Below are 25,710 nucleotides of genomic sequence, written 5' to 3'. Positions count from 1 at the left end.
ACCAGCTATACCGTATTGAATTTCAAGCTCTGCTTTAATTAAGACACACAAGATTCCAATCCTTAACGTGGAATATGAAAACAGAATCTCTAAAAGATGTGAACTCAGTGTAAGACTCCGACATCATGACAGTGTGAATCCCACATCCATTGGTCAATTATCTTCATCTTCTACCAAAGCAAAAAGCCAATCGTAGTCAATATAAAAAAACAATCAAAGAAGCGGAGCCATTAGCCACTGTTCCCGCCTCCAAAGTGTCAAAATTCTTCCTGTCGAGCGAGTGAGTGCTGTGCAATCGCGAGCGCGTAGAGAGCATGGATTTTTTGCTCGCAAGCGCATGCGCGCGTGGTTTTTATGCGCACGAATTTTGGCACTAATTTAACGCCATATTATTTTGCATTTAAAAGACCGGAGTGAAACACGCTTGTCGGAAAGGCTGCTAAAGGATAAAAGAAAACAGTCATTAATAGTAGAATGTGATTAGGAGAAGTAACACACCGCTCCGCCTTTTCTGGGAATTTACTTGTTGAGTGATGAATTTAATTATATAACTATAGCCTAATTATTCAACTAATTCGTTATGAATTAATTAACTCACTTTAGATATCGCAAACTACAATATTGACCATATTCGTTTATGTCGCTCTTTGTGTAAACGGCTTAAACCAAAACCTGTTTCTCGTTAATATACTTTAAACGCTACCTGTATTCACCGTTAATTCATGTAACGGCTACATTTTTTCTTAACTTTGTACATATTATGTTACATACATGCAGTAATCCCAAGTTTCTTAATTACTACTGGCCTATTTATGAAGAGGTGAAATATTAATTCAAATTCTTTAATGTTCCACTTCACATGCATCTTTAATAATACCATATATTCCAAAGACGCAATCACATACCGCAAATGATTAACTAACCACCGTATAATTATAAGGACAAAATAAGGTGAGGGTTGTGTTACCTCAGCGTCCCACCTTACTCTAAATAAATAAATAAATAAAAATTCCACCCATACATCTTCCGTACTGTATTTTTTTAGTGCAATATACATGAAAATAAAACGTCAAGATAGAATTGATTGGATATCACCTTTAATTTCCTACTTAAGTCTATAAAAATCGATTTTATTTATAATTTGAATATATTTGCGATGTTCTATTACAGCCAAGAAATTCTCAGCGAGCAGTAAAGCTACTGTGGCCGATTTAAAGTCTGCTTTTGATGCATAATTTTAATTTATATCGTGTAAGAATAAAGGTTATCATTCTTTTTTTCTGATGAGCGATCCTGTGGTTTCCTTTACGCCACTCTCTTCAGTTTGCCATGCCCTCTGTTCATTTAAGATCACTCGCTCGCTGCCTGCGTTCGTCCACCCCTTGAATTTGTCACGGTCCCTGGGGCACCTCAGAATAATACTACGCTGATAATGTATTTACATATTTTTCCTGCTGAGTGTGACACAAAGCAGAAACACAATGGAAGCTTTCTACAAGTATAGCGTTTTGGCGTAATCGTTGTCCTAAATCTGAGTACAAATTAAATCAGAATATATACACAATCCAGCCAGATGCAGAAAGAAAATATGGCAGTAGAAGGTATTCCTTCTAGGTATGTTAAAGGTTTGGGTAGTATATCCTTGATGTTATTCTCCAGTTACAGGTATCCCCTTTTTAAGATTAACTAGTTCCAGTGTGAATATTAATTTACTGAAAGTGAGCATCTTTTTTACATAACAGTTGCATGGTTGGGTAACATGAGATCATCCGCTGTCTGGGAGAGATCAGCACTGTTCCATTTATCCTGCAGAGCTTGGGATTCACAATAAAATCCCATTAGAGCTGCGTGCCTCCCCCGAGACAGGTAGCAGCTCTCTGATTTGCTTCCTGGCATTTGACTCAGCTTTTATGGTAATTAGACAGCCTCTTGTTTGAAACAAGGTACGATCCTTCTAAATGTAACTCTTATTGCGTGGATGCATTCACACATAGAGGAAAACACTGGCAAAAAACACACAGAACTCCTTTTAAAACACAAGGAACATCCTCCGTGCAGTATCAGTCAGCAACTCTTTTTCAGCCCCCCGGGTGATTGCGACTGGGAGTGGCATTTGCTTCATGTGAGCTGGGAGCCTCTAGCGCCGGGATTCAGAGTGGATGCAGCGGCTGGTTTGAGATGCTCTACTGGCTGAGGGAGGAAGAGATGTCTCTGCAGGAGCTCCAGCAGCGGGTGGACTGTGTCATCACCCATGTCGGTGAGTGCGGTTGCCTCTGCCCGTCCGATTGGAAGCGCGCGGTGTGGCGATGGGAAACACCGCATAGTAGTCGGGCTCGTGTACTGCTACCGGTATCACCTGGGTGGGACCCAGGGAGGCACGGCCGCGGAGACAATACAGTGATATCCTCATAGTCGGTTTGCATGAGGAGTGGTCTGTGGGTTCTGTTAGTCAGGCTGTAATGTTTTTGCATCAGTCATTTTATCTGATTATCACTGTGCGTGTCATTGTTACTCTCCGTAGAATCTAATCCTCATCTACATAACGAGCAGCTCCTGTATGACATAAAATATCTTGATCAGTGTCGATCAGAAAACTATTATATATTTTCTCCGAGGTAATGCTGTGCATTCAATGGAAGACAACTGTATGGTAAGATGATGTTCTGTCCACGTATCTAAATTCAGCGCTGCCTTCTGTATTGAAAACCTCATAAATAAAAACTTTGATTTATATAAATGGTTATATTAAATTATTATGAACACATTATGGTGCCATATCATATTAATATTATTATAATTTTGATCATAGATTGAATTAAAGAAATCACTGAGCTTGGTAAAAAAAAAAAGCTATGTATATCAGAAAATAATTACAAGAAACTGCATAATCCATATATATTATTTGAGCAGGTTTTCAAGGAAAGCTTGGGGAAGTAGGTTATTGTGACATGCTAGACTGATTGTATGTCTATGATATACCATCTATCATCGTCTCCATGGATGCAACCAGCCCCATGGGACGTACTTGTGGTTACCATAGAAACAGGGATAGCCAATGCCCGCACAAACTATGTGCATCAGGCCACATTGATTTATAAGAGCAGCTTGCAGTAGACGTATGCTCTAATGCTGCTTGTAAGTATGTTGTGCTTACTTATCGCGCTGGTGTTGTGTTGTTGTCAAACCTGCTGTGTGTAACCTGACCTACTGCAGAAAATTTTCCTCTGAGGACCAATGCAGTACCTACCTAGCTACCTGCCTACACCCATTCCTCGGTATTGTCATAGGTTTCGGCTGACTTTAAGTTTGTCCAGTCAGGTAATATTATCCTCAAAGTATTAATCAATGATATTTTATAAGCAGTGTTTTTCCCTAGTATTTTAAAGTATATGGAATTTGACCTGAACATTTGAAATGAGTAAGCCAATATATTTTTTCCATTAATATTTTTGGTCAGAGATACAGTATGCTTTCCTTCTCATCATCTTTTCTTTCTATTTAAAGTAGAAGTGTATTAATAAGCTTTTGGAAGGACAGTATAGGTGTATAGTAGTACTCTTGTTTTTAATTGTATGATAACCAAAACGTAGAATGTTCATCTATATCAGGAGACAATGATTTAATCTTAATCATTCTGACTCAGTGCATTACTATCATAGACATATTGCTGTATGAACTCTGTGAGTCACAAAGGTGGAGGATAATTGAAATCATGTTTACGGTGTACATGCTCTGCAATGACTGCAGATTACATCATTGCATGCAAGCAGACTGTAGAGGAGTGTGGATTACACTAATGTGTCAGGTAGGCTGAGGGGATATGCAGATAACATTTCACTTAATAGTCAACTATTGATCTTCTAGGAAGAGTGAATAGATGTTTCATTGTACAAGACAAAATACTTCCCCCACATGTTGTTGTTTAGTCTGATGTATAGTGGCCTTTAGCGATGTCCCACAAAGTGGAAAGCTGCGTATGAGACGAATTTAACATTTCCATGCTAAATAGCCTTTTAGCATCTGGATTAATCAATGTAACCAAAACAAGTGCATGAAACCCTTTTTTTTCCCCTTTATCACTCGTCAGGATTAAATTTAAACGGATAAAAGCCCCTTACTGATGGAAGTATTTTTATCTAAGGGCTTATATCTGATATTTTACTTTTCATAAATATTTAATCTTTGAATAACTATAAGAGCAATCGATAACACTGTTGTATGAATAATAAATTAGAACTTTACCACTGAGCAAAATGTATGTTTGTCAATTTGAAGTTGTGGTCGAATAGGTATAATTTAGATGCATCGGTTTTATAAGAGGAAAATGTTTTGATTTGATTTTAAGTCAGTCATCCATCCATCCATCCATCCATCCATCCATCCTTCTTCTTAAACCAATCATTCAGGTCAGTCTTCTGTAGGGTTGGCTGATATAACAGTAAAATATCATATCATGATTATGAACATTAATAAGCGTTTGAATATTGTGAGTATTGTGATATAGCCTGAACACTTGTTTTGCAGAATTGACAGTTGTAAGACACTATTTTTGCACAAATTCCATCAAGGTATGAGTTTGTCATTAATGTAATTTATCATTACAGTCAGTTCTTCTACAATGTGAATAATGTGTTCCTGAAAAAAACCCAAGTTCACTAAAATCGCATACTAAAGTACACATATCCAATGGGAGAAATAGGGTTATGGGAATGCAGCTCCAAAACTTAGTAACTTATGCCAAACAAAATTAATTGAATAATAAGAACAGTGATAACAGTGGCCAATACTGTAATTAATGCATTTTCAATAAGAAATAATAATACATTAATAAATTGTATCATAAACACCTCCTATGGGCCATATGAGTCTCATGAGAATTGCGTAGAAACCATTTTAACCAAACATGCCGAACTCATTAAGTTGTCCATTGCTGGGAGTTGAGAGTAGCGAGCCACAGCCACTATATGGCGGGCATACCCACAGCAAAAATATAGTGGATTATGGTATATGGAGGGGCACTGAAGGCAACATGGCTACAGAGAGTCTACATAAAGCAAGAGGCAATTAATAGCAAGATGCATATACACAGAGTTATTCTTTATGAGCACTGCATTTCTGCATTCTGCATTAAGTGGCTTGTAGGGCATGATTGTGAGTCTTTGACTGTGTGTTTTCTGCAATACACAGGCGTCTCTCCCAGAGTGAACCACTTTGCACCCCGGAATAGGCTCCAATCTCTCCCCAACCCTCTCCTCCATAGATGGTTGGATGATGGATAAATCAAATAAAACATAAATCTGTAAAAGCTTCTAAAGCATTTCAAATAGGGATAACAGGAAGGGCAGGAGGAAAAACTCTACCATGATCCTATCTAATGTCATCACTTCTGTTCATTATCTCACATAGTTTTGATACTTCCTTCATTCTTCCCTTCTGTAATTGTGGCATTGAATAGTTATAGCAGAATCCACAGGAGTGGATGAGAATTTGTATGCAAGGCTGAGACATGTGCGAAAATGACCGTATTATATTATACATCTCTCAGGAATTATACTTTCATTGATATTCATTATTTGCTCACAAGATGTTATCCATGGGGACATACATAGAAAATAAAAACAAAAAATAAGCTCTGAATTAAATCATGTATAAATCAAGTGTGAGTTTTCAGTATCCTCAGTACAGTAATAATTCGATAAGAGTCAATGAAAGTATGACATTGACATGTTGGGGAAATGCATTGTGGTAAGAGATGTTCATTATGTCCTTAACATTATCCATTCTGCAGCTCTTTGCCCAAAACTCTAATATTAATCACAGCCTTGGTTATGACATTATTCTGCACTGTTGCGTTGTGTGTTGCTCCCTGCATCCTTGGGAAATGTTTGTCCTTCCCTTACTGATCTTGGTCAGAGGCCAACTTTTGTCTTTAACCGGCTGAACAATGGAACAATAGTGCTTGCAACCATTATAGATGTAAATCACAGGGCTGACCTAAATGCAGTTCAAACAGACTACTGCTCAGTAAGATTAGTTCAGCATTTGTGTCTAGGTCAACAGAGCTCAAGACTATCCCCAAGTTAGGGAAAATAGAGTGGGTTATATGCTTGCTTTCCATGCTTAGCTAATCTCTCTGATCATTGGTAGATCTAATCCTTTAATGCTAAAGGAGATGCTGTAATCCCAGGTAGCATCAATTTGTTTTTGAAAAATGAATGACTATGGCGCACTGTGTATGATCTCGGTTCTGCTTTCTCTCCCATGCTTGTACTGTGAAGAGAGAGACTACACTGACTCTGATCATTCATCATAAGCTTGTATTATTAAAGAGAAATTTAAGTGGAACGTTTGCTTTTTGTTGAAATATGGCCATTGTAGTCAATACTGCAGACTGATGTTGCAACAAATGCAGTGTTGACTGCATCTAATCTTGACCTGAACACAAATAGTTCAGCACAAACTTTTGGTACTTAGAAGCTTTGAATGTTTTTCTGGTTTCCTTAATCTTTTTTTATATAACTCTCATTAATTGCCTTAGTCGTTTTGTAGTATTACTCTCTCATCTTGAGGGTGCAAAAACAAACCACAAAACACAAGGAGGTGCTGGGCAGTAACTACAGTATTTTGTCCTGCTTCCAACAGTCACAACTAGTGGGACTGAAAATGCATTTGCAAATTTACAATATGAGGAAATAATAAAACACGTTTTATTTCAGTCTCTGGCTTATGGATGTATGTGATACTCAAAAAGCCTTTGAAGCAGATGTTTGATTCTTCTTAAGGAGGCAAGTGGTGCTAACCAGAACTGGGAGGGCTTTCAAGGCTGGGGCGTGGACCACGGGCAGGAAGGGAGGAGCTGTGGTCAGAAAGGAAATGGCAAAGCTAGAGGTGTGATTCCCAGTTCTGGGGCCTCCAAGTAGGGAAGGCATCCAAAAAATGTTCTGAAGTATACTGAGGTCCTGCTAAGCTTTGCTAGTTGCATTTTGTATGTGAATATATTTGGTTTAGGGACAGTAATGAAAAAAAAGCCTGTTTGCTATATCTATCCATTCATAACCACTTATTGAGTACAAGATCACAGTGAATCTCTGGATGGGATTACAGGCTCTTTGCTATATGTAATTGTCAGTATGTTTGTCTTCAACTCACTGTACACATCATTACATGGTGAGACATGTTGATCACAAAGGTATGAGTGTTACTGGGTTTATAGACGTTTTTATTGTTTCGGGAAACCGTTCACATTTCAGGTAATATTGGACATTTGATACTGGTTGGGTTCATGTGCTTTGATTGTAATATAACCAAGTGCAAAACATTTCTTTTTATTGCAGACTATTACAGAGTGCTCAGTCACTCCTTTTATTTTTAGTTTATAGTGCAGCAAGCATTTGGTGAGTTTTGTTGAGTCATGTATAATAATATAAATACTCTTTAGGACAGCTGTATTACAGCAGTCTCAAAATAATCAGAGATCTAAATTATACAACATACAACCATATAAGTAACACTACAGCAGTTAGAGATTGTGATAGATTGGGAGCCCTCCATCTGCATTTGTGTTTGCTTGACAAATTGCATGTTTTTCCTGGGCCTGTTGTAGAGTCTACATTAACAGACCTCATTAAGTCACCCCCGTTACAGTACCTTTAAGTGCTTACAAGATTGCATAAAATAATATCTGCATGATGCAAAAACTGATAAGTTAAAACATATTTTTATCTTTTTATGCATTCTTATCATCAAAGTGAAATGAAAGGATGTCTTTGTTTTTGTGTAACGTCTCTGATGAAACAAAGCGATGTGCTGGGTGGGAGAGGAAAGGGAAGGCCTTTCTGCAGTCGTTGAGGATATGTGAAGAGGCAGGGCTGTTAGAGAAGCAGTGACTGAGAGCCCAGACGCATCTGTTCAACTGCTCTCCAGGCTGCTGGGATATTGTACCTGGCCACGTCCTGACATGGGATCCAAAATGTGTAAGTGTGTCATTTTCTGTGTCCCAATGATCCGTACTGTACTTGTAAAACAGGCGTGAATGTGGATCTTCTGTAAGTAGCACTGTGTTAGTTTGTCTTTGTTGAAGGGGATACAGAGCTCAGTATTAAGGAAATTTCTGTCTGGGAGTTGGTTTAAGTGACAGAGCTTGGGTTTGAGTAAGAAACAGGTTAGATCCCAGGTAATGTGATTAGGGACATCAGTATAACTTTAATTAGCAACATGCAATACAGTAAATGGTTATAATACTATTACATGTTATAAGTGTAGTTTACTGACAATGAAAGTACCCTTTAATGTTTCCCTGTAGTGTAATTCCATTTGTTATGTAATCCAGGTTTAAAGGGATTAAGACAGACAAACTGCTTATCCTCAGTTATTGTGCAGCCATACTGTGAGGGAAGGAATGATGTCGGTGAAGATGCCAGCGCTGGGTTGTGGAGAGAGGATGCCGTGCTCCCCGGGACATGGAAAGTGAATCTCAAACAGGAGACAGGCTGAGGAAGGTGGAAACAGGAGGGACGTGGCGGGGGGAGTGAGATGAGAAATGGGAGTTTGGGATGGCTGGAGTCAGCAGTGGAGGTTAGAGGTGCCTCGGTGCTGCTCAGGTGGGGGTTACAGTAGGAAGACACACCCTGAGAAGGCAGCTGGGAAGCAGGCAGTTTGAGCTTGCTGCAGAAATGACCGAGGCGGTCTGGAAGAACATGGCAACGGGAAGCCGCTCCGAGTTCGAGTTCCCCTCCTCTCACTGCGCCACACTGACCTTGGCTCCACTGGGCACAAGCTGACCGGTTCCTGGAGGCTGCCAGGGACAGCAGCATAGCTTAGCCGGACCTTGGCACAAGCACACAGGCACATGCTCGCACAGACTGACGCATACAGAGATAGGCATACGGATATCTTGGCACCCGGCTGCAGAATGGATGCCCGTTCTTCCTGCTATCAGACCTTCCCCTCCGCACGCTTGGCATGCAGGCATCGGACCTGGGAAGACTCCTTCTCCACAGTGTGCATCTCTGCCGAGGAGATGGAGTCTTACTACTTCTTCCTGTGGGTGTGTCAGAAGACTGAATCTGCTACTGCGAGAAGTATGTCGTCCTCCATATGTGTAGCGCTCCTGCTTTGCTGCCGTTCTCGTGCCGCTGGCTGCTGTTCCTTGTGGATCACATGCTTTCCATCCACTCAGGCTGGCTTTTGAAACGACGGCTGTCCAGATTTTCTGACTAATTGAGTTCCTCTTTGTTGGAAGGTTTTAGTATCAGACAGCTGAATGTGATTTCAGGGGGTGGATCAGCTGTTTGGCAAAATGGTAACATTTAAATTTCAATGCTTTCTTGGAAAAAAAATCTGAGATGGAGCTGTGATATTAATGTAACTAGTAGCAAAATATAATTTGGGAAATAGCACTTTACTAAAATAGTCTTATGTTAATCAATGTAACAATGAACCTGTTTTAATACTGTTTCATTAGCAGTAATATGATATCACGCTCGATTTCAAGGTGGGGCTGGGCCATTGTACCAGGGGGTTTCCCTGTAAATATTGATTCTTAAATGACAAGCATCTGGGTTCTGAGGGGTGAAGCTTCCCATTGCTTGTCTTCTCTGTCTTTCTCTCTCTCTCTCTGTCTCCTAGTTTCCTAATATAAATTTTCAGCTTATTTAGTGAAATGCATTTAGCTGTTACCTCATTCCCAACATCAAGGGCAAGCGTTTCCGCTCCAGTGGGTATTGCTGCAGCACTTGCTGATGCTGATGTTGATGATGTCATTATGCTATGTGCACCCAAGTGAGTTGAGAACATGCTGAAATTGAGTCATATATATCTGCAACGCAAAAAGTAACGTATCGAGAAATTGTGCGTTAACCAAAATAGTTTTTGCGGAAGATAAATAGAATATCACATGAGATGATTTCGGGAGCGGCATGGTGGTGCAGTGGTTAGCACTGTTGCCTCACACCTCTGGGACCCGGGTTCGAGTCTCCGCCTGGGTTACATGTGTGTGGAGTTTGCATGTTCTCCCCATGTCGTCGTGGGGTTTCCTCCGGTTTCCCCCCACAGTCCAAAAACATGCTGAGGCTAATTGGACTTGCTAAATTGCCCATATGTGTGCATGTGTGAGTGACTGGTGAGTGAGTGTGCCCTGTGATGGGCTGGCCCCCCATCCTGGGTTGTTCCCTGCCTCGTGCCCATTACTTCTGGGATAGGCTCCGGACCCCCCGTGACCCAGTAGGATAAGCGGTTTGGAAGATGGATGGATGGATGAGATGATTTCAACATTTAGTGAGGTGTTGTACTGTATATTATTACCGTCCCTGTTTTTAATATTCATATTTATATATATTGTTTGTATATTTTCAAATATGTAATTCTTAAAATATGTAAGAATAAATATTTGTGTTTAAATTAGTGCACACATCCTACTTGTAATTACTGTTCAACATACTGTGTAAGCTTTTTTATGCATCAGTACTTCAGAACGTTGAGATAAATTTATAGATAGCAAAAAATAAGTAAAGCTTGTAATAGGTTTTATGAGTATTGTGAGGGGATTCTGTTCATTTGCAAGTTATTCTTTTCATCACAAGCCTAATGGTCTTACACACATTCTTCCAGTTTCTCTGGATGCTGTACTGGGTTGCGGTTAAACGATCTTTATTCTGAAATCCTAGAATGTGGGACTGCCAAGATACTGGAGGACAGGTGTAGGCCATATTTTGTTTTTGTTCATTTTTTTGCCCTCATATTACACTGACAAGGTTTGTATGGTCAAATATGGACAACTATTAATGCTGGGATATTTTTTTCTAATGAAAGACTGTATTTGTCTTTTTTTTAAATAATTGAAGGAAACACACATAGACTGTGTGAATGTGCTCTGCGATGGGCTGGCCCCCCCATCCTGGGTTGTTCCCTGCCTCGTGCCCAGATAGGCTCCAGACCCCCCGCGACCCAGTAGGATAAGCGGTTTGGAAAATGGATGGATGGATGGATGGACACACATAGACATTAACCATTTCTGATTATATATTGAATATTTCAAACTAAAAGCACAAACCGCTTGAAAGGAAAATGTCTTATGAAAAAGGTCACATTTTAGTTTTAATAAAAAAAGCAAGTTCCCTAAAAAAAGTATAAAATAAAAAGTTTGCATTTTTTTTGCAAATAAAATACAGTACAGCTATTTCAAAAACTTTTCAAATTACAACACTGCTCAAATTAAATTACCTACTGAACTGTGTATAATTTAAATACGCTATAATACAGCACAGTACCGTACAATAAAATATAGCTTATTGTAGTTTCACAACTGCATCTTGTTGGCGCGTTTTTGGCAGTTTTTCATAAACTTTGAAGACTCTATTGGTAATTGAGAGAAAACGACTTTATTTTTCCCATCATGTTTTCTATGCATGCAGCATTAGCCTCAGGTAGCTAGCAGAATCAATACAGGTCACCGCACGGCAAAATAAGCAAGTAAGACAAAAAAGAATAAAAAAAGAACTAGATTTTTTTTTCCATATGTTATGATGTATAAAGAGACCCTAAATAAACATTGTATGGTGACTAATTGATTACTATATGCATACTTTTTTTGGATACATATGAGTTTTTGATACATATGAGTGGTTGATCACTATATGCGGAACAGACACTGGGGAAAGTATTAACAGATTTTTTTTAAAGAATTAACAGAATAAAAAAAAAAAAAAACGAAGAAATCAACATGTACAAAATTATGTCAATTAGAGGTTTTGATTCATTTTTGATTAATTGCCCTGCCCTACTGGAGGAAACCGATTCCAGCGGGGGAGCCTTTAACTTCCCTGTTTTTTTGTGCCAGCTATTTGATTTCTTAGTCATTTCCAAAAGAGTGATTGACTGCAGTTGAGTTTTCTGTAATGATTTTCATTAGACACATGTCACTGCTGTTTTGCCCTCCCTGAATAATTTACTCAGGGCTAATGAACTCTGGGCTAAAGAGAATACAGTAGAGGACCTTGGGGTTTAGATTTGCAAGATATTTCTCTTGATTCACAGCAACACGCAGGCTGTACACTGAAGTGTATTTCTCCAGTGGTGTGGCACTTTGTTGCTGCTCTAGTTTCAGGACAGCGTACAGGGGCCCCAGAAGACATCTAGACTCCTTGGGTAACCCTTGTTGTAATCAGTTTCACATTTTGCAGGCCTGTGACTTTTTTTGGATCAAATCTGTTATGTACCGGCAAGATGTTTTGGCCTTTTGTAAGTCGAGTTTTAACCCAAACTTCATTCATTATATTTGGAGATCTTTTAGTTTTGGTTTGATGGTTTATTGGGTGGCATTACGGCCTGATAACTCCATGGGTTCGATTCCTGGTTCTGTGTGGAGTTTGAACTCCTCTTCCGTTTAAGTGGGCTTCCTCTCACAGGCAAGAGACATGTGGATCTGTACCTGTAAATTACGTGTACCGAGTTTGCCATGTACCGTGACAGACTGGCATCCCTTCCAGGGTGTCGGCTGCCTCACGCTCTCTGCTTCCGGGGATCATCTCCCGACTCCAGATGAGAGCTTATGCAAAATAGATGAATACATTTTAAAATCTTTGACTCAGTAATGCACTACTTCATGATTGCACGTTAAAACATTTTTTAATATTTAAAGCCAATCCCAGTCTGCTTTTGATTAAATCTTAAGTGGGGGATTTCAGTGTTTCTTCCATTTAGCAGGGAGCCATGTGCCACTCCCTCCCCAACATATGCTGGGCTTTTTCCCTCAGGGAGCAGGTGGCAGGTGCTGTGAGGTCTAGTCTATTTCCAGCTAATTGGCTCTCAAAGCAATACAGTGACCATATAATGGCTGTTCATTTGTTATCATGTTATATTTCCTTTTATGAGAGGCATTTTACTAAAAATCAGATCTTTAAAATTTTCATAATATAAAAGATGGATCCATCCATCCATCCATCCATCCATCCATCCATCTATCTCCATTTCATTTAGAGTAGGGGAAGTGTTTTACTGCAGTGTAATCTAGCTGAACATTTTCCCCCATGATTTTATGGTAAAATAACAAAGCTGAAACGTGTGTATGTCCGTTAAAATAATAAATAATGTTTTGTGATTTAACTGTAGTGAGGGATTATTTGTAAACATTTTTGTTGCATGCTATATAAAGTACCTGGTAATTTCATTAACATATGTCTATACTATTAAATAATATTTATATTAATTATACGTCAATAAGCAGATAACTACCAAAAAAAGGTTCTTCATTCCGTTGTTCCCTGTTCAATTATACTGAAGAAGAGATTAATAGATTTTATTCAAGTTTTCTAAGTGGAACACATTTAAAATTGGTATTTACATTTAGCATTCGACTAACAAATAAAAATGTTGGCATTGGAGCAAGACCCTTGTTGACCCTTGATCATTCAGAATTTGCATGTGTGCTGCTGGAAGATCTTTTAGGCTGGTCTCAAGGGCCATTGCATCCAAGAAAAGGTCTCTCCACAGCTTAGTCACAGACAGTATGCTGGAGACACCTAGTCAGCTGTTGTTAACTTCCTGTTAGCTTGGTGTTTTCATGCCTGCTGCAACTCTGAAGCAAATTATTATCCCCTCATTGGTAAGAGATATGGACTTTTTGCCTGTGTCTAATAACTTCTTTATGTTGTTGTTTCACTTCAGGTTTTTCCAAAGCTTAGCTCATACTTGCACAAGGTCACATGCAAATGTAACGTAATGAAGGACATTGAAACATGTCTTTCTGGACACTTAGCATAAGATAGATAAATTCAAACTACAATTCATCACAATAGATATGCTAGATACAATAGATGTGCCAGTAGCACATAGGGATGCGGGCAGCATGGCAGCTCAGTGGGTAGCACTATGCCTCACCCCTCTCGGGCTGAGCCTTTAAATCACACCTCCACTATGTGTGTGTGTGGATCATATTCTCATGGTGTAGCGTGGGTTTCTTCTGGGTACTCTGGTTTCCTCCAGCAGGCCAAAGAGATTCAGTTAGGCTAATTGGCATCTCTGAATTGAACGTTGTGTGCGTGTGTTTGTACGTGGGTGTCTGAATTTGCCCTGTGACGGACTGGCACCCATAGTGCACCCCAGTCTTGTTCCCCGATTTTCCTTAGTTAAGCTACAGGCCTCTCTGTGACCCCTCCCAGGATAAACAGCTGGATGAAGTGAATGTACATCAGTGTATTACACAAAAGCCTGAGGTGGGAAGAAGGCATAGACTTTCAAGTAACACTCATACTATGTAGTATAGAACTTTGTTGTGGCATTAACTTAATAATTATAAATTATATTCAGACTTGTAGGTTAGGACCTGAGAATTTGATTTGTCAACTTGGGACTTGACTTGGTATTAGACTTTCTTGACTTGAGCTTTGACTTGGGACCTGACTTGAAACTTGAGTGATAAGACTTGAGACTTACTTGTTACTTGAAACTCAATGACTTCTTCCTGACTCTGAAAAAAAAGCCTTAAAGACTGACATATGGAGACCTTATGATTTCCTGCCTCACTTTAGCGCCTTTATTTAGCTGGACTCATTTGGGAGTGTCTTCAGCTCTTGATATAGTGTATCATGTGTTAAGCCCATCATCCACACAAAGGAGCAGCTGTGTCCTGTGTCTAGGCCACACTGTCTACAATCTAGTCTATCTGAGTGAAGAATGATGTGGTTTAGTAAGTATCCTTACAAAGGCCTAAGAAGAATGCAGTAAAAGCATGTATGTGCTGTTTTACTGGAAAATTTTAAAAAAGGTTATATTTACAGCATTATTTGGAAATCACAAAGAAAAATGTAAGTTATAATGTGGAACTTTGAGGTTTCATGTTGCACGAGTCATCTTTCAGTGCATTTTTCTATCTGGTATGGAGGTATGGAGATGTAGGGAGCCTACCACTGACCTAACAAGGACATCTGAAGGCTCTGAATACATGTAGAGCCTCCTGCGTACTCCTGCAAAGTTGCTTACCTTTTTAGACAAAACCTAATTATATCTGACTCCAAATAGTTTAGTTTTAGAATCTTTTGGTCTGTGATCACCAAATAATTTAGGTTGTCCCGATTCCTTGTAGGCTTTTCTTGCTTTTAACTAAGCTTGTTTGTTATGGGTTGTAGTGTGACATAGACGTCGCTTTTGGCCGACCGCGGATAGAGCAAACCCACAGACACAATGTGTGACAAGTTGGGCCTTGGCTCAGGTACTGGAGGATGGCTGTGAGTTAGCCATGGTATGGTCAAATTCAGGCATGTAGCCCTGTAGTAAAATAACAGGTTTGACCCCCTGTAATAAGTGTGACGGTTGGCAAATTCTACTGAGAAGCACCTATGGACCCTACGAACCATACGGAATTTATTCCTGGCCAAGCGCCTGGTCAGATTCAAGTGTATTTTTACCTCATTTCATTATATAAAAAAATATTTCTGACCTCTGTAATGCAAATGCTGTTTGTTGAATTAAAATGGAATGACCCTGCAGAATGTTGTGATCATTATCTATACTAATTAAGATTGTTGGTTGCCCCTGTCCCCAAACAGGCAATCGATTAGAATGTTAATGGGGGGAGTCGTTAAATTTCTTTGTTCACCAAGGGGGCAGAGCCTTCCAACAATGCAAGATTTGCTTGACTTTCTATATCTTTATAATATTATGATAAACTATTTCAAGGCCAAGACCATTGTACCAGTCCCACTGACACCATTCAAATGTGACCAAACTTGAGGATATGTATCAATTAGGCTACATTAACATTACGCTAACACATCTCATTCAGTGGGGGTTGAGGTGATTTCACTGGGTGTAGCAGCCTGACGATCTGTGCTCAGTCTCGTCGGAGCCGGGTTGATAATTTCCCCCATAGTGAGATGGAGCACAGACCCAAAGGAATCCAGCTTCATGGAGTTCTGTAGGGCCAGATGCACATGGATATTACACATGGACTTATTGAACCTCAGCGTTCATTTTTTTCCCCACTCTTGTGTGTTGGACTGTGGTGGTCAGGCTTGTCCTGTTGTGCTTTTACAACCTCCCAGTAACTTAATCCTTTCCCCTTTCATCTCCTCTCTCCCAGATGAAATAATGCAGCAGGAGATCAGACCCCTGCTCGCAAAGGACATCATTGAGCAGCTCAGAAGGCAGTTTGCCTTGTTGTCAGGTAAGCACCACCTCACCACCAGCATGCATATCTCTGTGACTGCTTTGTGTGCCTAGTATATCATTCTAAGTAAGAACAAAGAGACACATTTGCTTACGTGTGGTAACATGAAACCATAATCCTACCAGTTTAGCAGTTCTAACTCAATCGTTATATGCGTTTCTAAACCATAAAACATTTTTGAGCTACAGTTTGCTCATTAAAAATCATTGTCAGATTATTGATTACTGTAACATTTGTCGTGCCTGAACACTATTGAGAAGTCAAAGAGAAATAAAGGATTTGGATGATAGTGGAAAAATTGGCTCTTTGCTTATCTGTCATTTTCATTTTTTTTTTCTTGCGTAAGGTTGAAATGCAAATTGCTTTAAAAGTCAGTATAAATGTTTTTTTTTTTTTTCATTTTTGCTGAATTAAAGCATGATTAGTTTAGAAACTGAAGTGTATCTTGTACAGCTAAAATGCGCATTTGGTCTTGTCATGAGTGGGTTTTTTGCAGTTGTTACTGATTTCACTTTGATGAAAAAGTCTAACCCCCAAAAGATCCCTATAGAATTAGGGCCTAGGATTCAAGTCAGTGCAGACCATCATTACTGATGTTATGTCTAAAAGCAGCTAAGAGCTGTAATGAGTACATGAAACTGGGAATAACACCCAACTGCTTCGGGTTTCGCCTGAAAGGGAACAGTAGCTGATATCATGCTAGACTTCAGCAAATGCTGTTGTCATGCACAGTCTGCAGTGATTCCTGCTATGTCCAGCACAGTAGAGGCTGTGAATAGGAAATATGGAAACTGTTACAGGTAAAGTAGGGATCAGACTTCACTGGAACTCACGACTGTTATCTGATTAATTTACGTATTTATTTTGTTTATTATCCATCCATTTTCCAAACCGCTTATCCTACTGGGTCGCGGGAGGTCCGGAGCCTATCCCGGAAGCAATGGGCATGAGGCAGGGAACAACCCAGGATGGGGGGCCAGCCCATCTTTTGTTTATTATTCTCGCTCTTATTTTGGAAACAAAATCACAAAAACAAATCTGCAATGTGGAAGCACTACTCTCACCGAAATTCTCGGGGGCCAGACTCAGTCTTCACTGAAAGATTAAATATTGCTTGATAGTTAAATCGAGGTTTTGGAATTATTAAATCATTGTAGATAGTATGGTGCTCACTGAAACAACAGGATTACCCATGCATTTGGCCTTTTGCGTGGGAGTCAGTTAGAATACCAGAGACAGCGTACTGCAGTGTGTTCATCCGTTACATCTCAGACATCAGGCATATAGTGGTGCTGAGATAAGGCGTTTTGCAACCTCCAGGTACCAAATCTGGGGACCTCATGATTATGGAAGTCTTGCATGAAAGTTTTATGCCTGTATTTTTGTTTGCCTGTTAGCTATTTAGATGCCAACATTAACTGTGCACTTTCTGAAGTGTATGCAGGATAATCTCTCTCTATTTATTTGTCTTGCTTTGCTGTATTATGTTTAGAAGTACAATGTGAATCAAATTTTGTGTTGCACAATATCGCCATCTTGTGGTAATACGAATGCAAACAGGTTGAAATTTGAGAAGGGATGGTATAGATCACAGTGCTCATTTAAGCCTATAAAATCTTCACACATCTTTGCAGAAATATTTACGAAAACATAAATATTCGTAGGAACACGTAAAGTCAGATTTATAAAACCTTGTATAAACTGATGTATGCATCTTTACACAGTTGTATAAATCTCACGCGTCGTGGAAACCTCCCCATTCCAACCTAGAATTATTCTAAATTGGCTATGCAAATTAGCCACGTGTATAGGCGGTTTCCCATCACAGGATTTTTTTCCGGATCAAGTGGTTTCATTTATGAAAGTGTGTGTAGAACAAGTCCTAAATAAGTGTGTAGGAATTTCCGGTAAGCAGAATTGATAGTTATCAGTCCTGCATACGAACAGCCGTACGTAGTGAACAGTGATAAATTACAGCATCTCTAAATGTGATCAAATCATCACTAGAAAATTAATGACTGTGATCTTTAATACTTGCTCTTTAAGTTAAATACGGCATGATGATGCTGTGTGTGACGTACACACGGACCTTTTTATATCCGTTACACGGTGGGGCACATGTGATGGTGCTTACATGTAAGACTTAGAGTATACGCAGTAATATTAGTATATATAAAGTAATTTAAAACATAAATCAATAAATCAATTGCTGAATGCTAGTGGTATATCCAGGGATGGATTACGGACCGGGCCAGCGGGGCCGCTGCCCAGGGGCCCTTGGGGTGCAGGGGGCCCGTGGGGCCCCTAGCCCAAAACAATTTGCAACGCTTATCAACAATGTATTTTCGTTTGTCTATTTTAGAGGGCCTGCATTCTTTGATCCTCTGCCTACAAGGGCCCATGACCCTATAGGGAGGGCGTTTGGCTGCCAAGGGCCCTTGAATTGTGGTGGTGGTGGTGGGGGGGGCCCTCGCGAACGTTTTGCCCAGGGGCCACACAACCCATAATCCGTCCCTGGGTATATCAGGCATAATGAAAATGTTTCTGTATTTATTAACGTGTATTTCAGCAAGATGCACATTTCTATCTGAACTCAAGATTTACATTTACATTTACATTTATAGTATTTGGCAGACGCCCTTAGCCAGAACAACTTACATAAGTGCTTTAAGACGCTGCAATTAATTTTTCCGATACTAGCTCAATAAGGACCCAAGTTATGAATACCATCTATCCGAACACTGTTGAGAAAGTGCGACAAAAGTTTTTTTTTTCTTTTTGCACACATACACACACACACGGAAAAGAGCTGAGTAAGAATACAGAGTACTACTTCAGGTATTTCTGAAAAAGGAAAGTTTTGAGTGTCGCCTTTTCCTCCAAAACTTTTCGTAACTGCGCAAACTTTTTCAGGATAAATGTTTCCTTATAAATGACAAAATTTTTGCGTAAGTATGAGTACGGATTCTAAGTCTTTTGTCTTTTTCGTTCATACGAAGCCTTTAGAAATGAGCTCCTCAAGCTTCTTCAGACAACAACAACAATATGTCAGTTAAAACTATCTAGAGGTGTGTGATTCTCAGGTTCTTGACATTTTTTTTACGACAGGGTGCTTGTATGACCTCAGTCTGATCCTGGAACAAAATGGGTGAAGCCAGAAAAAAAAACATTAGCAACATTCGTCTTTGTCATCACCGTGCAGGGGGAAGAGGAAAAGACGGAGCTCCGATAATCACATTCCCGGAATATTCTGGTTTCTGCGATCTTCCGGATGAAGACTTCCTCAATGTTGTCACATATCTGACAAGCATTCCCAGGTAGCGTTAGTGAGGAATGGATATATATAGCATACAAAATATAACAATGAAAGCAACACCTTGGCTCTCCGTGGGAGGGGGCAGCTCTGACAGTGGCACTCCCTCCATCTGCTGCGCATTGGATGGTGGGCTTGCTGGGAACGTCCTGGCGGGAAACCAAGCATGGAGCTAAGAGAAGGGCAGAGCATACGAGCAGCCAGAGTGCAGCCTTCTGACTCACAGAGATCAATCTTTTCCTTGAGCCTATTTCCGCCCGGTCACTGTGTAAGTCTTATACTATCCAAAGCCTGCCAGATCTCTTAGCAGACAACTAGCTGGAAGTATCACATTTTTTCTGGGAACAGAGCAAGACTCTGGCCACTTAGATAAAGTGCTACCAAGAAATCCAGTGCATGGAACTTAAGCACTTTAGCAACGGGCTCAGGATGTCGACGTTGCTGCAGTAAGGCAAGTGCATGTAGTCCCAGCAGGCAAAAACATTTCAGCACATAATAATATGTTGGTGAGAATATTCTCTGCAATGGACTGGTGTATCCTCAAGGGAATGCTGTGCGCAGAGGTGGGAAGTTCAGATCCAGAAAGCACAAATCCAGACTAATATTTTGTTTCAGCCAACCAGCTGAGTAATATGTGAATGTCACACTTTATACTTGACTGGTTGGTTGAAACAAAATCTTGCTCTGGATTTGTACTTTGTGGACTGGAACTTTCCAACTCTGTGTTGCGGCCCGGGATGAGGCTCCAAGCCAATGCCATCATTTCACTGAAAAAACGGTATCATAGAATGTATAAGCATAGTTTGAAAAAACATGACCCAGCATACGTGTTTATTTTCCCTTCAGTATGGATGCAGCCAGCATTGGATTTATTATAATCATAGACCGGCGCAGGGACAAATGGAGCTCTGTGAGAACCTCGCTCGCCCGGATAGCGGTACGTCTTTAATGCTTAATCCATCACATTTTGTTCATTTAATTCACTAAGTGGTAGGAAATAAAAAATTGACAATGCTTAACTTTTACTTGTGTAATAATTCCTATGTAATTTCTCAATATACAGCTGTGGAAAAAATTAAGAGACCATATTTTTTTGTTTTACTCAATTTATGGGTGAGCATCTGTGAATATTATATGTTTTCATTTTTTCTGCAAACTGTGACCTGGTTCTTATCTGTTTCTCATTAATGAAGGGCTTCTTCCTTGCTGTATGGGACTTTAGTCCTGCTTCTAGGAGCCTGATACAAACTATCCTAGCAGTGCACTTCACACCTGCACTGAATGTTTCCCATTCCTTTGGAAGGTCACTTGATGTCATCCTCCGATTCATGAGAAACTGTCGGATAAGCTGACGGTCATCTCTGGCATTAGAATGTCACTTCTGCACTTTACCTGGCTGGTTACTGCTTGTTCCCAGTGTCTCCTGCTTCACCTTATTCTTGTGTACTACTGTCTTAGAAATTTTGAGCCTGGAAGCAGCCTGCTTCTCAGCGTAGCCTCCTGCCAGCAGAACCACAATTAAATCAGGATTTAACAATGCAGATTTGGTTAAAATATTGAGTGGTCTCTTAATATTTTCCATTGCTGTATTTGTTCAAGAACAGTTGCTGGATTTCAGTTGATCTTTTTCGTTATGCTGTTCTGTGGCTGCCTGTAGGGGGCATTCCCAGGAAACCTGCAGCTGGTTTTGGTGCTGCGCCCATCCCGCCTCATTCAGAGAGCAATCGCCGACATCGGCATCAGGATGCATCGTGACGACTTTAAAATGAAGGTACCGGTAAGCATGCGTTTGACTGTTCTCATATGTCTCAAATTTTCATTCACATCCATGTGCTTGGAATTCCACTCATAATGTCTGCGAGACATCCTGTCTCCTGCGAAACATCCACTATCTTCCCACAAAATGTACCTAAAATTTATTATAAATCCCGAGTTGAGTTTATTTTACCCCATTTCCGAGAGTGACTTCTAGAAACCGTAAGAGATGTGTCGTAGTATGGTCACACCGTGCTGCATCAAAGCACCTTTTATGGTTTCTAAAAGTCACTCTGGGATATGAAGAGATGGACAGATGACCCCAGCAGGAGATCACGTGCCCATATAAGATCTACATTCAAGTGAAATGTCATAGTGCACTGCTTTCAATCACTTATCTATCATTGTCAGTTGTGTCGCAAAATCATGCACAACATCTTCATTATCGTCTTTATGTTCCTCTGTGTTTTTCACTTTTAGCATAATTTGTTGCTTAATCTTTTTATTATAATATGTATTATATAGTACACATATAATGAGACATCAGTAATGGACCATAGTGAAAATCACAAAGTATATACATATTAGCTTTAGGTAGCTGCTTTTATGTCCATGTTAAGGGCAGGGTGTATTGTCACAGCCAAGATGGTAATGCCACAGTTTAGGTTGTGTTGAATTTGCCCAATGATTTAGTTCAACATTATACTTTGATTGCATTGATTGCATTTGATTGCATTGTCCTTGGTTTTGTAACTAAGGTGATATAGAGCAGTTGTTCTTTGCCCACTGCCTTTGTTCGTGATTGAAATTCCTCTCCTGGTCTTGCTTGATTCCCAGATCATCATGCTGAACTCCGTCTCAGATCTGCATGGCTACATCGATAAAGCTCAGCTAACGTGTGAATTGGGTGGAAACTTGGAGTACTGCCACAAGCAGTGGATCAGCCATCGGACAGTGAGCATTTCTTCCAACCTCTTGCCTGTACAGTCATGCCTTGGTATCTGCGTGAATCGGTTCCAGGACCCCCTGCAGATACCAAAATCCTTGGATGCTTAAGTTCCTTATATAAAATGGCATAGTATTTGCATATCTATGCTCATCTTCCCGTATATTTTATATCTCTAGATGACACACAATGTAAATGCTATGTAAATAGTTGTTATATACCTTGTACAAATAAATTGAAACAAATGGTCACATCTGTATGCAGACAGACTGACCACAGTTAAGACGGACTTCACAGTTACATCAGTTCATACTTATCACCTTGGGTTCGGATTTAGGACCTGGTAGAGTGATAGAAATTGTATGCGAATAACCGAGGATGGGGTTCCAATCCATAGCAGGGCATACAAACCATTCATGCCTTCGGGGAATTTGGAATCATACCACCCAGCTCTAACCCCACCCGAGCAGGCCTGCCAGTCTGTGGGCACAGTGCCTTCTCTGTCCATCCACTCAGTCATACCACCCAGCTCTAATCCCACCCGAGCAGGCCTGCCAGTCTGTGGGCACAGTGCCTCCTCTGTCCATCCACTCAATCATACCACTCAGCTCTAATCTCACCTGAGCAGGCCTGCCAGTCTGTGGGCACAATGCCTCCTCTGTCCATCCACTCAATCATACCACTCAGCTCTAATCTCACCTGAGCAGGCCTGCCAGTCTGTGGGCACAATGCCTCCTCTGTCCATCCACTCATCATACCACCCAGCTCTAATCCCACTTGAGCAGGCCTGCCAATCTGTGGGCACAATGCCTCCTCTGTCCATCCACTCAATCATACCACCCAGCTCTAACCCCACCCGAGCAGGCCTGCCAGTCTGTGGGCACAGTGCCTCCTCTGTCCATCCACTCAATCATACCACCCAGCTCTAACCCCACCCGAGCAGGCCTGCCAGTCTGTGGGCACATTGCCTCCTCTGTCCATCCACTCAGTCATACCACCCAGCCCTAACCCCACCCGAGCAGGCCTGCCAGTCTGTGGGCACAGTGCCTCCTCTGTCCATCCACTCAGTCATACCACCCAGCTCTAACCCCACCCGAGCAGGCCTGCCAGTCTGTTGGCACAGTGCCTCCCCTGTCCATGCGCTCAATCATACCACCCAGCTCTAATCCCACTTGAGCAGGCCTGCCAATCTGTGGGCACAATGCCTCCTCTGTCCATCCACTCAATCATACCACCCAGCTCTAACCCCACCCGAGCAGGCCTGCCAGTCTGTGGGCACAGTGCCTCCTCTGTCCATCCACTCAGTCATACCACCCAGCTCTAACCCCACCCGAGCAGGCCTGCCAGTCTGTGGGCACAGTGCCTCCTCTGTCCTTCCACTCAATCATACCACCCAGCCCTAACCCCACCCGAGCAGGCCTGTCAGTCTGTGGGCACAGTGCCTCCTCTGTCCATCCACTCAATCATACCACTCAGCTCTAACCCCACCCGAGCAGGCCTGCCAGTCTGTGGGCACAGTGCCTCCTCTGTCCATCCACTCAATCATACCACCCAGCTCTAACCCCACCCGAGCAGGCCTGCCAGTCTGTGGGCACAGTGCCTCCTCTGTCCATCCACTCAATCATACCACTCAGCTCTAACCCCACCCGAGCAGCCCTGCCAGTCTGTGGGCACAGTGCCTCCTCTGTCCATCCACTCAATCATACCACCCAGCTCTAACCCCACCCGAGCAGGCCTGCCAGTCTGTGGGCACAGTGCCTCCTCTGTCCATCCACTCAATCATACCACTCAGCTCTAACCCCACCCGAGCAGCCCTGACAGTCTGTGGGCACAGTGCCTCCTCTGTCCATCCACTCAGTCATACCACCCAGCTCTAACCCCACCCGAGCAGGCCTGCCAGTCTGTGGGCACAGTGCCTCCTCTGTCCATCCACTCAATCATACCACTCAGCTCTAACCCCACCCGAGCAGCCCTGACAGTCTGTGGGCACAGTGCCTCCTCTGTCCATCCACTCAATCATACCACCCAGCTCTAACCCCACCCGAGCAGGCCTGTCAGTCTGTGGGCACAGTGCCTCCCCTGTCCATCCACTCGCATACTCTCTGACCTGTTGGCAGTGCAAACCAACAGGTCCCAGGCCGCTGAATGCATGTTGTGTAACAGCTTGTTTCAGGGTGAACTGTATTGTTTAGAGCAGTGTTTCTCAAACCAGTCTTCGGGAACCCCAGAGAGCAAAAATGTGGACTGTCTGGGCATCTTGGTATGAGAAACTCTGGTTTAGGGAATAATGACAAGAAAGAGAAGCATGCACATATTCAGTACTGACACAACCATTATAGTGCATATTGAAAATATAATTATAAATAGAGAAAATATAAATTCATTCTCTCCTTTCATTCACATGGATCTAATTTAGCATTTGATGAGTGGCAAGTTCAGGATTTGCTTTTTAGAACTTTCTGGAATTCTTTTTTTTTTCTCAAATATTTTCAATCTGCAGTTGCTTCATTCTGCGGATGTGGAACCCACAGACACGGAGGGGAGACTATATCGCTGTGCCGTGAATTATATTTGGCACACTTGAGGAAACTTGCCTGGGTTTTATCTTCACATTGTGGGAAACTGTGTTCCCTGCGGTCCCAAAGATTTCACGTATTTAACTGAAACTGCATTAAGTGTTAGACCAGACAAGGTCTCTTCAGTAAATGGCCAATCAATGTAACTTTTTATTTCTTAAGTGTGCTGGATTACTGTGAATGAACACAGAGATAGCCGCCCTCCTCTCTTACAGGGTCCTTAATGCGCTTTGAAAATTGTTTTACATTAGCAGCAAATGCCATTTAGGCTAACCTGTTTTTAACACAGGCACAGAAAGGCTGTCATTACTAAATATGGTTTCTTTTTATATTATTTACTTGGGGGATAAAATGATTAACTACATGCCCCATAATGCAGTTTGTCTGCCGCCTTACCCATATCACACACCTTGTCTGTGGCTGCACAGGCCATAGAGAACTTTGCGGTGACTGTGAAGACCACAGCGCAGAAGCTGCAGAAATTTGGAACAGACTTAGCCGAGACTGAGCTCCCCAATGATGTACAGTGCACCAAAGACCTTCTGGCTGCCCACACTGAGAAACACGACAAGCTCAAGGTGAGCAGAACCTTCCAGGAGAGCTCATTTTAGAATCTGGGTCTTTGGTCTCCGTCTGCTTTGGTCCATTAATGAATAACTCTGTTTTGGTTCTTTATGCATATTAGAGACATTTACTACATATGATATTAATAAGCTGTTTAGGTAAGAGCTTCAGTCAGTCTCCTATGCTTTCAAGCAGTATTACATTTATAAATGCAAAATATGTAGTGGTAAATACGACTGATAATTAGGGTCACATCCCAGGAGAACCTCGACTATAGCTTCCTGAGGAAATCCTTTTGGATAAAAGCCTTAGCTAATTTATAGAGCCGGATAATATTTGAGACGTTTAGATTATACACCTGGGCGTCAATGTGTGTTTAAGTCAAAAAGGTGTG

General features: G+C 41.2%; 1 protein-coding gene across 7 annotated transcripts in view; it reads left to right on the top strand.

The window, feature by feature from the left end:
* Window positions 1-1,861: 1,861 nt before the first annotated feature.
* mcf2l2 (MCF.2 cell line derived transforming sequence-like 2) overlaps window positions 1,862-25,710 on the top strand; it is a 61,714-nt gene continuing 37,865 nt past the window's right edge. For 3 of the 7 annotated variants that reach the window (XM_048976754.1, XM_048976751.1, XM_048976749.1), the window contains exons 1-7: window positions 8,568-9,080; window positions 16,076-16,159; window positions 19,365-19,479; window positions 20,322-20,412; window positions 21,133-21,252; window positions 22,068-22,184; window positions 25,181-25,330. In XM_048976754.1, coding sequence (XP_048832711.1) covers window positions 8,849-9,080; window positions 16,076-16,159; window positions 19,365-19,479; window positions 20,322-20,412; window positions 21,133-21,252; window positions 22,068-22,184; window positions 25,181-25,330 — 909 coding nt within the window. In that variant the 5' untranslated portion in view covers window positions 8,568-8,848. Of the gene's footprint in view, window positions 2,258-7,653; window positions 7,974-8,566; window positions 9,081-16,075; window positions 16,160-19,364; window positions 19,480-20,321; window positions 20,413-21,132; window positions 21,253-22,067; window positions 22,185-25,180; window positions 25,331-25,710 lie in introns of those variants that run through there. The other 4 variants (XM_048976752.1, XM_048976753.1, XM_048976750.1 and 1 more) reach the window with 4 other exon arrangements.

The sequence above is a fragment of the Brienomyrus brachyistius genome, chromosome 15, assembly GCF_023856365.1.
Source record: "Brienomyrus brachyistius isolate T26 chromosome 15, BBRACH_0.4, whole genome shotgun sequence".
NCBI lineage: Eukaryota > Metazoa > Chordata > Actinopteri > Osteoglossiformes > Mormyridae > Brienomyrus > Brienomyrus brachyistius.
Note: the sequence above shows the minus strand (reverse complement) of the source record. Positions and strands in the feature narration are given on the sequence as shown.